We start from the raw sequence: 14,981 nt of genomic DNA, 5'->3' as shown, positions 1-14,981 counted from the left end.
TCCTACAACTATCTGGATTTGTTTGAACTTAAGACACGTTGTCCATTGCCATGAAAAGAGCTGAGGTTTTTTTTCATTGTTGGGTTTGCTTGTTTTTTTAAAAAAAACTTTCAAAAAACCTGTTCTTGTTATTTCTGAGTAAAATACTTCTCACCTGGGAAAGAAATTCTCCTGGGCCTAGAATAATTCCCATGTCCTCATCTGCCATGCACCCTCCCTACTCTTTCTAATCCACCCCTTTGAGCAGTTCCTCCTCATGCACGACCCCTGTACGCTCCTTCTCCTGCATGCACTGTTGTTGTAGCCAAGTGGGTCCCAGGATATTACAGAGACGAGGTGGGTGAGGTAATATTTTTATTGAACTAGCTTCTGTTGGTGAGAGAGACCAGCTTTGGAGCTTACGCAGAGCTGACCTGAAGAAGCTTGTCTCTCTCACCAACAAAAGCTGGACCAATAAGAGATATTACTTCACCCACCTCGTCTCTCCTTCTCTTGAACAATCACCATATGGCTTGCTTTTAGTCTGTAAGGGGCAGATTCTCAACTGGTGTAGTTTGTCAGACACCAATGAATTTACACCAGCCTCTAGGTCCTTGGTGACAGGAATGGGTGCGTGCGCAAACACGAGCATAATGGTCAATAAACATTCATGGAGCAATAGAAAAGAGTGCAATGATATGGTTTCCTCTCATTCCTACGTGAACGGTCAGGGTGAAATTTCTCTCAGCAGCTGCCCATAAGAAAGAGTTGAAGTTTACACTAAGGGGGTCAGGGATGGATTAAGGCTAAACTTGGTCTGAACTGCACTGGAGAGGAAGGTCTGATAGGTAAGAATTTTAGGGACCCATTTCTAAACTTTGGGAGGCCTTCTTCAGACGGGAGGGAGGGGAAGTCTTGGATTGGCTGGCCAAGACAAAAATCTCTCCGTTCACCACCAAATGAGGTGGCCTCGCGCATTATTTCCAGTGATTTCCTGATCATACTGGATTTACTCAACCTACGCAGGTCAGAGAAGTGAAATCTGAGATTAGTTGTCTTTGCAACATGAACAATAAGAAAGGTGGGGAATTCCAAAGGTGCATTGACGGCGGTTTGGATTGTGAGAGCCTTCATGGGTTGCTGGAGTAGGTGGAATTACACAAATACCGATGTGACTAGCGACCTTCCTGTTGTGCTCTCTGCTCTAGCAGATCATCTGGGAGGAAGTGCTCAGCAACATATAGAAGGCTGCTTGTATTCTGTCTGTATGTCCCTTAAGAGTGTTCATGATTCATTCCTTTTAGCACCTGTATCTGCTGGTTACTGTTACATCCCATTCAGGGGCTCTGGGCAGGATGTAATAGCAGGGATAGAGGGGTATGCATTTGATCCAGGCAGCCTGTGAACAGAAGTATCCCACCCCGAGGCCCTTACCCTGACGACAGAACTACGAAGGCACGCTGATCGCCACTCCGCTTACCTTCAACTCATCTGCTTGGGCAAAAAAGCTTTGGGGGAAACAGCAAAAGTGTTCTGCCCGCGTACATCAGCCAAGTGGACGGCAATTAACAGAATGCTTGAGAGTTATAGCCGGATTCGCTCCCAGCTTGGGGACCAATTCAGTGGTGATGTGTACAGGTAGCGCCAGACTCCCTTGAACCCTCCTCCCCCTCTCAGACCCCAGATATGCAAAGAAAACCAAGCTGGAGTAATACACAGGAGTGGGAAGGAGGTACATGTGAAGGTAGAGCCTTTGGTCTAAAGGAGTTGACACTGTCTTACACATGGCCTCTGAACTTGGCCCATGATCCATAACTCTTTATAGGATCATGGAAGAGACCCTCATCTGAACAGATTCCTTGCCCTGAAAATACAGGCCACTGCATCCTGACAGTGCATGGAGCAGATATTTCCTGACATGGCACTGGATTTCAGCCATCCAAAGTTAACAAAAAAGAACCAAGACACAAATTTAAATTCTGGCCTTCAGCGGTCCCACCCCTTCGCTCAGCCTCCCACCTTGCAGCATCTGGAAAGTTCAAGGGAAAGAAACGGACAAGTCTGGTTTGGAATTTGTGAGGGACAGGGGTGGCGGGGGCAGCAATCACCAATTGATCCCTGTAACATATTTCTCTTTTGGTGTTACTCACCCAAGCCCACCAGCCACCTGGAATGTGTCAGAAAAATACCAGACTCCTCGCCAAGAAACATATGTTGTGCTCAGAATCAACAACTTGTTTTTCAGCAGCAGACATCCTCCGCCCCCCTTCTTTACCTCCCCACCCACCACCTCCCAACAGCAACACATTTTGGAAAGAGGAAAGAGACAGGAAAGTGGCAGAATTCAAATCCCCTGTACATATGCTGGTTAAAGGTCCAATCCTGCAAAATCCCCCCGGGTGCAGAACTCCCACTGATTTCAACGGGAGTTGTGTATTGAGAGCTTGTAGGACCTGTCCCATAATCAATTATTATGCGTTTGTGTATTGCATGTGTGTGTGTGTGTGTGTGTATATATATATATATATATTTTACACTTAGTAGTGTTTCATCTAGCACTTGTTCTCCTGCAGACTTGTGTTTCCATACACCGCTAAGCTCTGTGGATTTTGGTGTATGGACATCTTTTTCTATTCCAATTTACAGAGGTTGGAGGTCCCCAAATTTCACCTGAACCTGAAAATGCAAATCAAGACACAGCCAAAGTTGCCAAATTTTGCTTGGTTTTGGGCCAATCCACGAATTCGTTCACCAGCTTCCTCTCACTTTCAAGTTCACGACTCAACACCTCCTCCCCTGCCTACAGTACACCCCTCCCCCTTCCTGGTCTTTATGGGTATGTCTACACTTCAATTAAAAAGCTGCCACTGGCCCATGCCAGCTGACTCGGGGTAAGGGGATGTTTAATTGCGGTGTAGATTTTCTGGCTTGAGCCCAGGCTATAGGACCCTGTGAGGCAGGAAGGCCCCCAAGCTCAGGCTGCAGCCTAAGCCTAAATGTCTACACTGCAATTAATCAGCCCCTCAGCTCAAGCTCCACGAGCCCGAGCCAGCTGCAGGTTTTCAATCACAGTGTAGACACACCCTCAGATCCTCCCAAGCACCCCACTTGCTATCCTTCTCTCACTATGGGCTTAAGAACTTCTTTCCACACTACCATTTATGATTGGAATGCTCCCTTCCTTGTGCCTCCAGGGACCTGCTTCACACCTCATCACATCCCTCTTCAAACCATAGATCTTTCATGAAACCTTTCAACACCCTCCTCGTTTTGTGCCTGAACCATTCTCCAGTACGTTGTGAACAGCACAGAATGACATTGCATGTGTCTGAATTACACAGCAAGCTGTTTGGAACAGGGCGGGGATGTTTTCTCCAGGTCTGCACAGTGCCAAGCACAAAGCTGGTGCTCTCTATGAAATAATAACCTGCAAATGGAAGCTTGTATCCTGCGTGCTTTTGCAAATCAAACAAGGCACACAGATGTGCTTTGCTGCAAATTGGTTACTAAAAATTAAAATCAGCTTCACAATGGGAGCTATTCTCTAGCCCAGTGGGCTATAGCTTGCCTTTATTACATTCACTGCTTTGCATTATATTCTGCTTTGCATTACATTCAGCAGTAATGCAAGAAATGTACAGACCTGTATCCTATACGACATTAGCTTCAGCAAGTTAGTATAAGGCTTGAGGCCTATGATCTTTGAACAGATAAACTTTGCACTGATCAACAGCCCAACAGAAAACCTGGGGAGCTGAAAATAGAATTTAAGGGGAAGTTCTGACCACAGGTACATGCGTCAACCACAAAAGTGTCCTGGCAATGAACTGACCTACATAACAGGTACACGACACACATCTAAGGCTAGCCTGCTTGCTTGCCTATATATCTTTTCTTATAAGTTTCTTATGGGTTTGATTATTTGTTTTATTATACTAGGTTTATAGGTCTACAGTAGAGGATATTTTGGCTGTAACTCAAGGGACCCCCAGGCCACATCCTGTATGTTGCACTAAGTCAAAATTAGCATTCATATGTTTGGGACCTTTCACCTAGATACATGGTGCTGAGCTAAAGCATAAAGGCCCATATATAGCTGTGACCTTAACATAGAGGATACGTTGAAGTAGGTTGGCATAGGGGGCTTCCTAAGTTCATACCCCTTTAAATGTAACAGGTACACCACAACTTGGAAAGAACTGAAATAACTAGTTAGGAAAGAAATAACAAATGTGATACCTAACCACAAAAGGGCCATGGTAACAAACTGACGTATATGATAATAAGTTGAGATCACGGATAGACTAATATATAGAAAAAAGACACTACAACGTTAGTAAGATGAGGAAATACAAATAAGGAAAGGGGGGGAATCCCCCACTGAATATGCATCCAACATAACAGTGTTAGCGTAACCTATTATGAAAGTGACATCCCAGCCTAGGGGCAGTAGGAGAGAGAGCTGTAGTCCTTGGGAGGTGCCAGAATGATGGCCACTGGTGATATTGTAGACGGCAATGGTGATGAGGAAGACAATGACTAACATTTCAGGTGTTCTACAAGTAGACGGGTGTGCAGAGGTACATCCTATAGTATCTCTACCTACCTTACTGAGTTGGGGTGTTTGTGACTGTGCTAAATGTATTAATAAACTAAACTCGTAAATATAAAAGGGTTCCTATAGTGCAAGTGTTGCACCTGTGCACATCGGGGTTCCCAGTTATATAATAATTTAAATAATACTGGGCCTGATCTTGGGACAAGAACCTGTCATCCATCAAAGCGATAACTGGGGATTCTTAAGTCTTAAGAATTATATATTAATCAATATAGTTAATGCCCGATCTTTAGATTGTGTAACAGTCCCCACTAGCGAAATTAGTCCCCTGAAAGCAAAAGGTAGACCAACTGCTCAGAGTTCAGGTCCCAACCCCCCTCCCACATGGAAGCTTTGTCTTAGTAAAGAAGTCTAGTGGTTAGAGCAGGGAGCTAGCAATCAGGATTCCTTGTGCAATGCTTTGAAAACAGGAAGTGCTGCATAGCCATATTGCCAGCTGCTCCACTGACTTACTGTAGGACTATGGGTAAGTCACTTATTCTCTGTGCAGTTTCTCCATTTACTTGCCAAAGGGGAGTTATATTTGTGACTCTCACATAACAAGATGGCCCCCTTGTCTCCTTCAGGCAATGCTTTGGGATAGATACTGCCAGGGAAAGCTTTCAAGGAGCTGTGGAGACAAGGGTCTGCGGGAGTCGAGAAGGGCAGTATGGAGGCATGGGGGCTTGTGTGGACATCCATGGGCCGTGCAGATCTCAGATCTCTAGGTTGTCAGGGCTGAACCTCTTGTTCATTCCTCAGGTGGGGGAAACTCCAGCCCTCCCTAACGGAATAATCAAGTGGGAACTCTGCAAAGCAAACTTCAGGAACTGTCTGGTCTCCTGCAGACTTTTTCTGCATAAGATAATAAGCTAGACCGAAATATTAGTGTGCTTCAGAAGTAAAGGGAGTAACTGTCTGGTGCTTAATTTTGCCATTCGCCATCCTAACTTATGTTTTCTTGCAGTGCTCAGATAATACCTGCTGCAGAAGAGACTCCAACCTGCCACCATTAAACCTCTTTGAACTCGGCTCTCCAACCAGAGATTCAAAAATCCTGAAGGTTCACCATAATTTCACATGACTCTGCATTTGCCATCAGCCACAGGAACCCAGGTAAAAAGCTAACAGTTATATAGCACCCTTTATCTAGCAAAACATACAGGAATCTCTCCGCCCCACTGAAAAACCGCCACCAGTGGGTGAAATGTGGCGACTGTTTCCAAGAGCACATACAATTTGTGGCAGGAAATGCCTGGGGAATTTGTGGCAGGCAAAAACCAAATTATCCAGACTGGGGCAATGGGATCTTTAGTAGCTGAGAGAAGGGAAGGTTTTGGTTCTACTTCCTATGTAACAGGCTGGGATACGTCTCCCCCTCCCCCACCCCTTCCCCCCGCCAAGATTTAAAGTCAAGTGCTGCAGCCAGCCAAGTAGTTCTGACACCCCTCCATGAGCAATACGTTTTGGGACCTCCATACATTCCTTCAGTCTTCTTTGGTTTACTCAGATCCTTGGTGGTTTCCTAACTGAGAAGGAGCAATTTACCTTGTGGAGCCAGTGTAGGTTCATTTGCTGTCCCACAGCTATGTGACATAGTGCTAAAATCTGAAAGGACAATCAAAAGAGAAGCCAGTCAGAGATCAGAACGGACAAGCTATACATGTTCATTCAGCATGTGGAGAAAATGCACCTTCAATAAGACATTGCTTAAGGGCATGGAAGAAAAGCAGTTATAGGATGGGGTTGGCAGGAAGGTTTAAGACCGTGGCAATTGTACAGAAGAGTGCTCTTCATAAAAATAATCTAATAAATGGACTTTTATCCCCCTTGAGAGGGAAACTACTATTGTGTTACTGCCCAGGGCCATGGAGCTGGCCCAAGGCACTATCTACACTGCGTCAGGCAAGAATTTGCTGCCTGCTGAAGCATCAGCTTGAAAATACTGGCCCTGGCAGCCCAGGACGCAGTGAAGCAGTTTTTGCCCAGGACCGAGGGACCAAAACCTGGTGCTGCAAGAGCAGACAGGACTGAAACCATCATGAATATGAGACACCGGAGAGATCTATTTCTCAGGAGGCCAGCTGCAGCACGAACACATGCGTTGCAATTTCGGCAAGCGACACAGCCAGCAGGCCTGATGGTGGAACCGCACAGTTGTCATCCCAAGCTGAAATTTTTGCATTTACTCCGGGCTGTTTAAGGGTGAGAGCACATGAGAAACACACTGTACAGAACTAAGCCATTCCCGACAGTAAGATTTCATAAACCCCTTTGCACAGACATTCACGCTCCGGTTTTCTACACAAGCTTTCATAGAGGGATTTTATCTTACATACCAATAATGCTGTGATATACAGAAAGCCAGTAGCAGCTGTTACAAGTATTGGAATGGACCAGTCACTCCAATATCCCATTCGGTTATATAAATACCTGGAAGATAAGTATGAAAACAAAGATTAGGGAGTGAGCCAATAGCTCAGCAACTCTGCTTGATTAAACAAGGATTAGAGAGAAGGCCTTTCCCTTCCCACCAAGCAGATCAGAGATGGGAGATGAAACAAACAAGTCATTAAAAAAAAACAACCCCCCCCAATATTTGGGTACCGATCCCTCTTGGGAAACCAGGAGTTACACAATCACATTAAATACTGATACTGTGCTATGGGGGAAAATACACTGGGGTTTGGGTTTAAAAAAATAATTCCATATAAACCACCAAAGAGACAGACAAATATTCCAGCTGGAACAGCAGCTTCAAACCAGTACCTGGCATTCACAGACCAGCCATTTCACCAATCCAACAACAATATATAGGTAAAATCAGAAGTGAAAGACAGGGAGGAAAATAAGAGTTAAGCTATCCACAATGGTGCTCTATTCAAGTCCTGGGTTCCTAGCAGAGGGGAAGGTGGTGGTGATAGAAATTGCATCTGATCTACATTTCAGAGCCAGACCACAGAAACTGGAAGGCGTCAACCAATTCTTCCAAAAAACAGCCTTTTAGGGTATGTCTACACACCAGTTAAACACCCATGGCTGGCCTGGCTCCTCTGACTTGGGCTAGTGGTGCTTGGGCTGTGAAATTGGGGTGCAGATATTTGGGCTCAGGACCCTGTGAGGGGGGACCCAGCCTGATCCCGAATGTCTAGACAGCCATTTTATAGCCCCTCAGCCCAAGTCAACTGACCTGGGCCAGCCGCAGGTGTTTAATTGCTGTGTAGACACAGGGTGTATGACGGTGTAAGGCAGGGGTGACCAACCTGAGCCTGAGTACGAGCCAGAATTTATCAATGTGTGGTGTTTAGATGTTGCTTGTAATTATCAGAATTGGGAGCACTGGCTGTTGGGAGTCTGAAAGGACAGGAAACAGGAAGGAGGGGAGAGGAGTTGAAGAGGCTGAGGGAGAGCTACTGAGGGTGCAGCAGCAGCTTGGAAAAGAGGTTTCCACTTTAAAAAATAAAGTCCTGTTGAAGTTTGTTCGTACCTTGCCTGGCTACTACAACATTTTGGCGACGAGGATGGATCTTCTGCCTCTGAACCCACCTGCACCCTTTGTACAAAGCCCAAGTGAGCCTCCAATTGCTTTTACTGCCTGGATCCATATGTTTGAGACTTATCTGCTTGCAATCAGTGCTACAGAGATTTCTGAAGTAAGAAAGCCTGCTCTGCTAATCCACTGCCTTGGAGCAGAAGGGCAGCATATATTTTACACTTTTCCCCTTGCAGACGATAAATATGAGACTGCACTCACTGCATTAAAGAACTTTTTTGTACCAAAAGTGAACGTAGTAGCTAATTGCTACAGATTTCGCCAGCATGAGGAGAAACCAGGGGAAACTATGATGCAGTATATTGCTTCCCTGAGGAGTATGATTGCAACTTGTGACTTTGGGAATATGGCAAATGAGATGATTAGAGACCAGCTCATTAAGAAAAAACCATGCTTTGTGTAAGAGAATGTTTACTTCTGGAACCACAAAGTACACTAGAAAAAGCAATAACCATTGCTACCCAGATTGGGTCAGCGACAGCTGAAGCCAAAATAATGAGCATGGATACAGGAGGCACAGTCCAGGCTGTGACTCCTTTGCAGAAAAGTTCACTATTGCTGCAGACAAACAATTACAAGAGGAAAACTAATGAAAAACCACCAAATAAGCAAATTTGAAATACAGTAAAAGCATGCTTTTGCTGTGGATCCCCACAACACCTTGCAAGCTACACAGGATGTCCAGCAAAAGTAGCTCAGTGCAATCATTGCAAAAAGATTAGACGTTTTGCTAAAGTATGTCGCAGCAGACAGTTCAATCAACAGGTGCATGCAGTTACAATACCAGATGTTACTGTGCTGAGTGTGGACAAAATCACTACTGCACATATTCCAGAACAAATAAAGTGCACGGAAAACGTTTCCGCCATACCCTCAGTCAAATCACACTCTATTCAGCTAATGTTGGACACTGGCTCAGCAGTATCTATACTACTTGATTCCATCTATTTGCATTACTTTAAAGATGTGCCTCTTACTGAACCCAACCTTCACTTGGTGTGCTATTTGAAAAACCATATTCCAGTACATGGCTGCCTGCAGCAATAGTTACTTTTGGTGATTGCTGTGTAACTGCAGAGCTCTATATTGTCCACAAAGGCACTCCCATCCTTGGCAGAGATTTATTAGCTGCTTTATATCTCAGCGTAGTTAATGGACAAATTGATCTTCCTCAGCAAAGCACTCTTGCGGTACACACACCAGTTTCAGCTGGGACCCAACACCAGGTTGAGGAGAAACTCGTCTGTGCTTATGGGTTTCTGCATAAAGTTAAAATACGGAATAATGTGATGCCTGTACGACAGAAGTTACGGCGCTTACCACCTTCAGTCAGGGAAGCTGTTTCAGAGGAACTTAGAAAACTTGTTCAAGAGGACATTATTGAAGAGATTAACTCCTCAGAATGGGTTTCACTTATAGTAGTGATGCAGAAGAAGGATGGAGGCATTCGCCTTTGTGTGGACTTAAGTGAGCCAAATAAAGCTATTGTGATTGACAGCCATCCTCTTCCTCACATAGAAGAAGTATTTGCAGAACTCTGTGGAGCAAAGATGTTTTCTGCTCTTGATTCGCAGAACGCATATCACCAGGTTATGATGCATGAAGATAGAAGAGACCTCACATCATTTATTACACGAGGGACTATTCCGTTTTAAACGTGTTCCATACTGTCTCGCATCAGCCTCAAGTGCCTTCCAAAAAATGATGTCATTGATTTTGAAGAATCAACATGGAGTTCAGTGCTATTTGGATATTATCATTGTGTTTGGAAATACTTCAGAGGAGCATGACAATAACCTGCAGTCTGTACTAAACTGCATCAGCAAAGCAGGCCTCAAGCTCAATAGGTCCAAATGCAAATTTAGACAAACTGAACTCTCCTTTCTGGGGCATACAATTTCACAGGTTGGACTAAAACCTGATCCGACTCATATCCTGGCAATTTCAAATGCTTCTCCTCCAACAGATTTGCAAACCTTACGTTCCTTCTTGGGTCTTTCCTCCTGGTATGCAAAATTCATTCCCAATTATGCTTCTGTCATTGAACCGTTACGAGAATTACTATGGGGAAGTTCAACCTCAGTGTGGACAATGGATGCACAAGCTAGTTTCGAAAGGGCAAAAGACTTGATTGTACATAGTCCAGTACTTGCACTATTCAGTCCTGCTTTGCCCACAATTGTAACTGATGCGTCTGATTATGGACTTGGGGCTGTCCTCACACAACTTCATTAGGACAACACAGAGAGGACTGTTGCATTTGCTTCAAGGACACTAAGTAATACTGAGAGAAAATATTCTGCAGTCGAAAAAGCAGCACTTGCTTGTGTCCGGGCTACTGAAAAATGGAGAACTTACCTGTGGGGCTGCACGTTCAAGTTGCGCACAGACCACAGCCCTTTGACAACATTGCTCACCACGAAAGGACTGGGAAGAGCTGGATATCGTATTGCTAGATGGTCTGCAAGACTACTCTCTTTCAATTATGAACTGGAATATAAGCTTGGAAACCAAAATGTGATAGCTGATTGCCTTTCTCACCTGCCTTTGCCTTCACCAGATGGTGCACCAGAGGATGAGGATGTAATAGTTGCACTTATTACAAGCACTCTTACTGCAGTTAGAAGAGAACAATTTCAAGCTGCTTGTTCAGCGTGTCCAATTCAACAAAAACCATGGGAATTTCTGACAAAGATGGCCCAGAAACCCTAAAAACCTTGACCCAGTTTTGCTGCCTCATTTTAGAGTTCAGTATGAACTTTCTTTGCTCGATGACTGTGTGCTACGAGGTACACACCGGCTACTTGTGCCGGAAGAATTACAGTCAAAACCCATACACCTGGCACACGATACTCAAAAAGGAATTGTCAGAACAAAACGACTACTGGATCTGTATTGGTGGCCAGGGATGGACTCTCAAACTGAAGCACTCATAAAATCCTGTGTCACTTGCCAAATGCATGATAAGACAGCAGTGACATGTACCCCTCCATTACAGCCTGTTCCTCTTCCTGAATCTACATGGGGAAAAGTGGCGATTGACATTGTAGGACCCTTTGATACTGCTCCAATTGACTGTCATTACGCCATCACCTTAATAGACTATTTCAGTAAATGGCCTGAGGTAGTGTTTACATCGCAAATCTCGTCTGCTACAGTAATTAAGTTCCTCTCTTCAGTTTCTAGCAAGGAAGGTAACCCCAAAGAACTGGTTTCAGATAATGGTAGTCAATTTACTTCCCTAGAGTTTGAAACTTTTCTAGCAGAGAGGAACATTTTACAGAGAAGGTCATCCGTATACTATCCTCAAGCCAATGGGGAAATCGAATGGTTTAACACAGTGGTTCTCAACTGTGGTCCACCATTTGTTCAGGGAAAGTCCCTGGTGCTCTGGCCTGGTTTGTTTACCTGCCGCATCCGCAGGTTGGGCTGATTGCGGCTCCCACTGGCTGTGGTTCCGCTCCAGGCCAATGGGAACTGCTGGAAGCGGTGGCCAGCACATCACTCGGCCCGCGCCGTTTCCCGCAACCCCCATTGGCCTGGGACGGTGAACCGTGGCCAGTGGGAGCCGCGATCGGCTGAACCTGCGGACGCTGAAGGTAAACAAACTAGCCTGGTGTGCCAGGGGCTTTCCCTGAACAAACGGTGGACCACGGTTGAGAACCACTGGTTTAACAGAAGTTTGAAAGAAAGTTGGCAAACTGCTAAACTGGAAGGGCGATTGTGGATAACCTTCACTACTGATTTCTTGCAAGCATACCGAGCTACATGACGTGCCACAATGCAAAGATCACCCGCAGAGTTACTGCATGGGAAACAGATGAATACTAAACTGAACATTGCTGGATTGTTAAAGGCACGACCTGAGGCCCCAACCAAGGATGATGTGAGAAAAACAGTTGAACAGAACCAAGCAAAGTCTAAGGCTTTCACAGACAAGTGGTGGGGTGCTAAGGAATCAAAGTTTGAGTGTGGTTCCTTCGTTAGAATACGAAAATTTACGCAAAGGGGACCATAAATGGAATTTTATGCAAAGGGGACCATAAATTCACAGCTCCTCTTACAATCATAGAGAAGAAGGGACCTTACATCTATTGACTTTCTGATGGGTGGGTATGGAATGCTTCTTATCTTGCACCTGCCTATGCACCAAGAGGAGATTATGCCAATACCCAGTCTGCATTGGATGACTTCACTGTAGTATCAACACAACAAGACATTGCACTGGAACCGGGGCTTGAGAGACGGCCTGTCAGACCCAGACAACCACCTGTCTGGACTAGAGACTATGTTATGTAGTATCTATAGAGTTTTTAGTGTAATATTTCTGTCACAGTTAGTGCCTTGTTTCCTATTTGTTCCTGTGGTTAGAACAACAATGTTTATTGTAACTGGGAGAGTTTCTTAAGAGAAGATGGAATGCAGTGTTCGCATGTTGCTTGTAATTATTAGAATTGGGAGCACTGGCTGTTGGGAGTCTGAAAGGACAGGAAACAGGAAGGAGGGGAGAGGAGTTGAAGAGGCTGAGGGAGAGCTACTGAGGGTGCAACAGCAGCTTGGAAAAGAGGTTTCCACTTTAAAAAATAAAGTCCTGTTGAAGTCTGTTCGTTCCTTGCCTGGCTACTACAACACAATGTACATTACCAAAGAGCCACAGTAATATGTCAGCAGCCCCTCCATCTGCTCTCCCCACCCCTGCTCCCAGTGCCTCCAGCCCACTGGCAGCCCCACCGATCAGTGACTCCCCCTCCCTCCCCGCACCTCCCAATCAGCTGTTTTGTGGTGTGCAGGAGGTTGGGGGTGGGGGAGAGGAGTGAGGGCCCTGCAGGCACAGAAGAGGGGACGGGAAGGGGTGGGGTGGGGGCAGGGCCTGTGGCAGAGCCAGGGGTTGAGCCGTGAGCACCCCCGAGCACATTGGAAAGTTGGTGTCTGTAGCTCCAGCCCCGGAGTCGGTGCCTGTACAAGGAGCCGCGTATTAACGTCTGAAGAGCCGCACGTGGCTCCGGAGCCCCAGGCTGGCCACCCCTGGTGTAAGGCAAGCATGTCTACCAGGTTAGGTGCTCGTTTGCTTAGAGGACTTCAGGAAAGTTGGGGAGCTGGTATGTTCTGGTGATTAGAGAAGGGATTGATGCAGGATTCCTGAGTTCTAGTCCTGGCTTGGCTACTGCTTTGCTGTGTGACCTTGGGCAAGTGATAATTTCTGTGCATCTTAGTCCTTAATTAAAGTCTTTTCACTAGAAAGGATAATACTGTTATGGATAAGAAGCGATCAGACCAGATTGCGTGTGGGAGATTTAGTGTTGTATAAGGTGCCTGACAGAGCCCAGGAGGCTGAAAGCTCTATTTATGGGCAGAACCACTTCTGGCACAGGAAGCGGATATGTAGGCTTCCCCCACACCATGGGTGTGCCATAACCCTGACCTGGCGGGCCCACGTAGAGGAAAGAAAAAGGAGCTCAATCCCTATGACCCACTCAGTCCTTTGTCCAATCTCTGCTGAGCTTGAGAAGAAAGAGGCTTAATCGAGAAGGTGATTTTTGGAGATGTGGAAAACTGGCCACTAGAAGCTGGAACGAGGCCACCAACTTATTGCAAGTAGGTCAAACAGCCCACAGAGGGTGCACTACAGAGCTGGGCATTGAACAAGCAAAAAAACCTTGTCCCTTAAAAATAAGAAAAATACATAAAACCCCCATTCAAAACAAGGTAATACTCATCATATTGTATCTGTAACCTTTGCCCCCACACCTCCCACCTTCTCCCTCTGGTTCAGTCTTCAATGCACCTGTCTATTCAGAGCAGGAGAGATGAGGTGTCAAACTTTCTGTGCAAAGAACTGAATTCCACTTTTAAATGTTGTGTATTAGCTGCGTCACAAACCACAATCTCCCACGGATGTCAATGGGAGACTTGTGCAAAGATCAAGGACATCACAGCTTGTGTGTAGCAGAGTTATTTGTTCAGCATTGTTGCATTCACCATTGTACAGTGGGCAGATACACTCATCTCCACAATATCTTATGCTGCCCACATCCCCACTGCGTCCGAGCGCCTGCCAGCAGGGCGTTAAGAGACATGACTGACACCTATCACATATCGTTCATTGTCTCTCCAGGGGGAGACTTGTACATGCAATGGAGTGTTTTATTTTGGTGGGAGGGGTTGTCATTTTTTTCTAATTTCATTTCTTTTTTTAAGCTGTACACCTTGCTGTATGTGTCCATTGGCAAAGGCAGGTCAGAGGTGGTCCTGCACCAGGAGTGGAAGATGGTGGTTTATGATGGTCCTCAGGCCCTGTGGAGTTTGTTCCACAGTCTGGAAACAGCCCCTATGAAAGCTCTGCCCCCTGAACACATGCTCTTTACCCTGGGGGTAGAAAGTTCCATTGAGCCAGAGCAGCAGAGTTGTGGACCACATTCTTCATCCCAGAGCTTTAGGCTCTTGTAGATATGCTGGACCCAGGCCACTGTATGCCTTGAAAAGGAGGACTGAGACCCTTGAAAATGACCCACTATTCTATGAGAAGCCAGTATAGCGAGCAAAGGACAAGTTGGAGGTGCTTGCAGCAGCCCGTGTTGCAGAGGAGACACATTGCAGGGTTCTGTTCTAGCTGGAGTTTCCCCAAGCACTGATGGTTTCACACCTAGGATTACTGCACTGCTGTAATCCACATGAGCAGTGACGGAGACGCGAGTAATTAAGCCAGGTCACTGTCTGCCAGGATAGGGTGGAGCCTCCTGGCCAAACGAAGAAGGTAGAATCAGTGAGTAATCACTACGAACTGTACCGGCCAGTTGTGGGTGTGTACCTTCCTCCACAGAGGCTGCACCATGGCCACAGTCTCTTCCAGGT

General features: G+C 45.8%; 1 protein-coding gene across 4 annotated transcripts in view; it reads right to left on the bottom strand.

Moving 5' to 3' along the window:
- GDPD5 (glycerophosphodiester phosphodiesterase domain containing 5) overlaps positions 1 to 14,981 on the bottom strand; it is a 339,945-nt gene that overhangs the window by 67,889 nt on the left and 257,075 nt on the right. For all 4 annotated transcript variants that reach the window (XM_084616709.1, XM_084616707.1, XM_084616708.1 and 1 more), the window contains 2 exons: positions 6,916 to 7,009; positions 6,125 to 6,184 (listed from right to left, as the gene is read on the bottom strand). In XM_084616709.1, the coding sequence (XP_084472835.1) occupies positions 6,125 to 6,184; positions 6,916 to 7,009 (154 nt within the window). The remainder of the gene's footprint in view (positions 1 to 6,124; positions 6,185 to 6,915; positions 7,010 to 14,981) is intronic.

Source organism: Lepidochelys olivacea (assembly GCF_965140295.1).
Source record: "Lepidochelys olivacea isolate rLepOli2 genome assembly, chromosome: 1".
Classification (NCBI taxonomy): Eukaryota; Metazoa; Chordata; order Testudines; family Cheloniidae; genus Lepidochelys; species Lepidochelys olivacea.
Note: the sequence above shows the minus strand (reverse complement) of the source record. Positions and strands in the feature narration are given on the sequence as shown.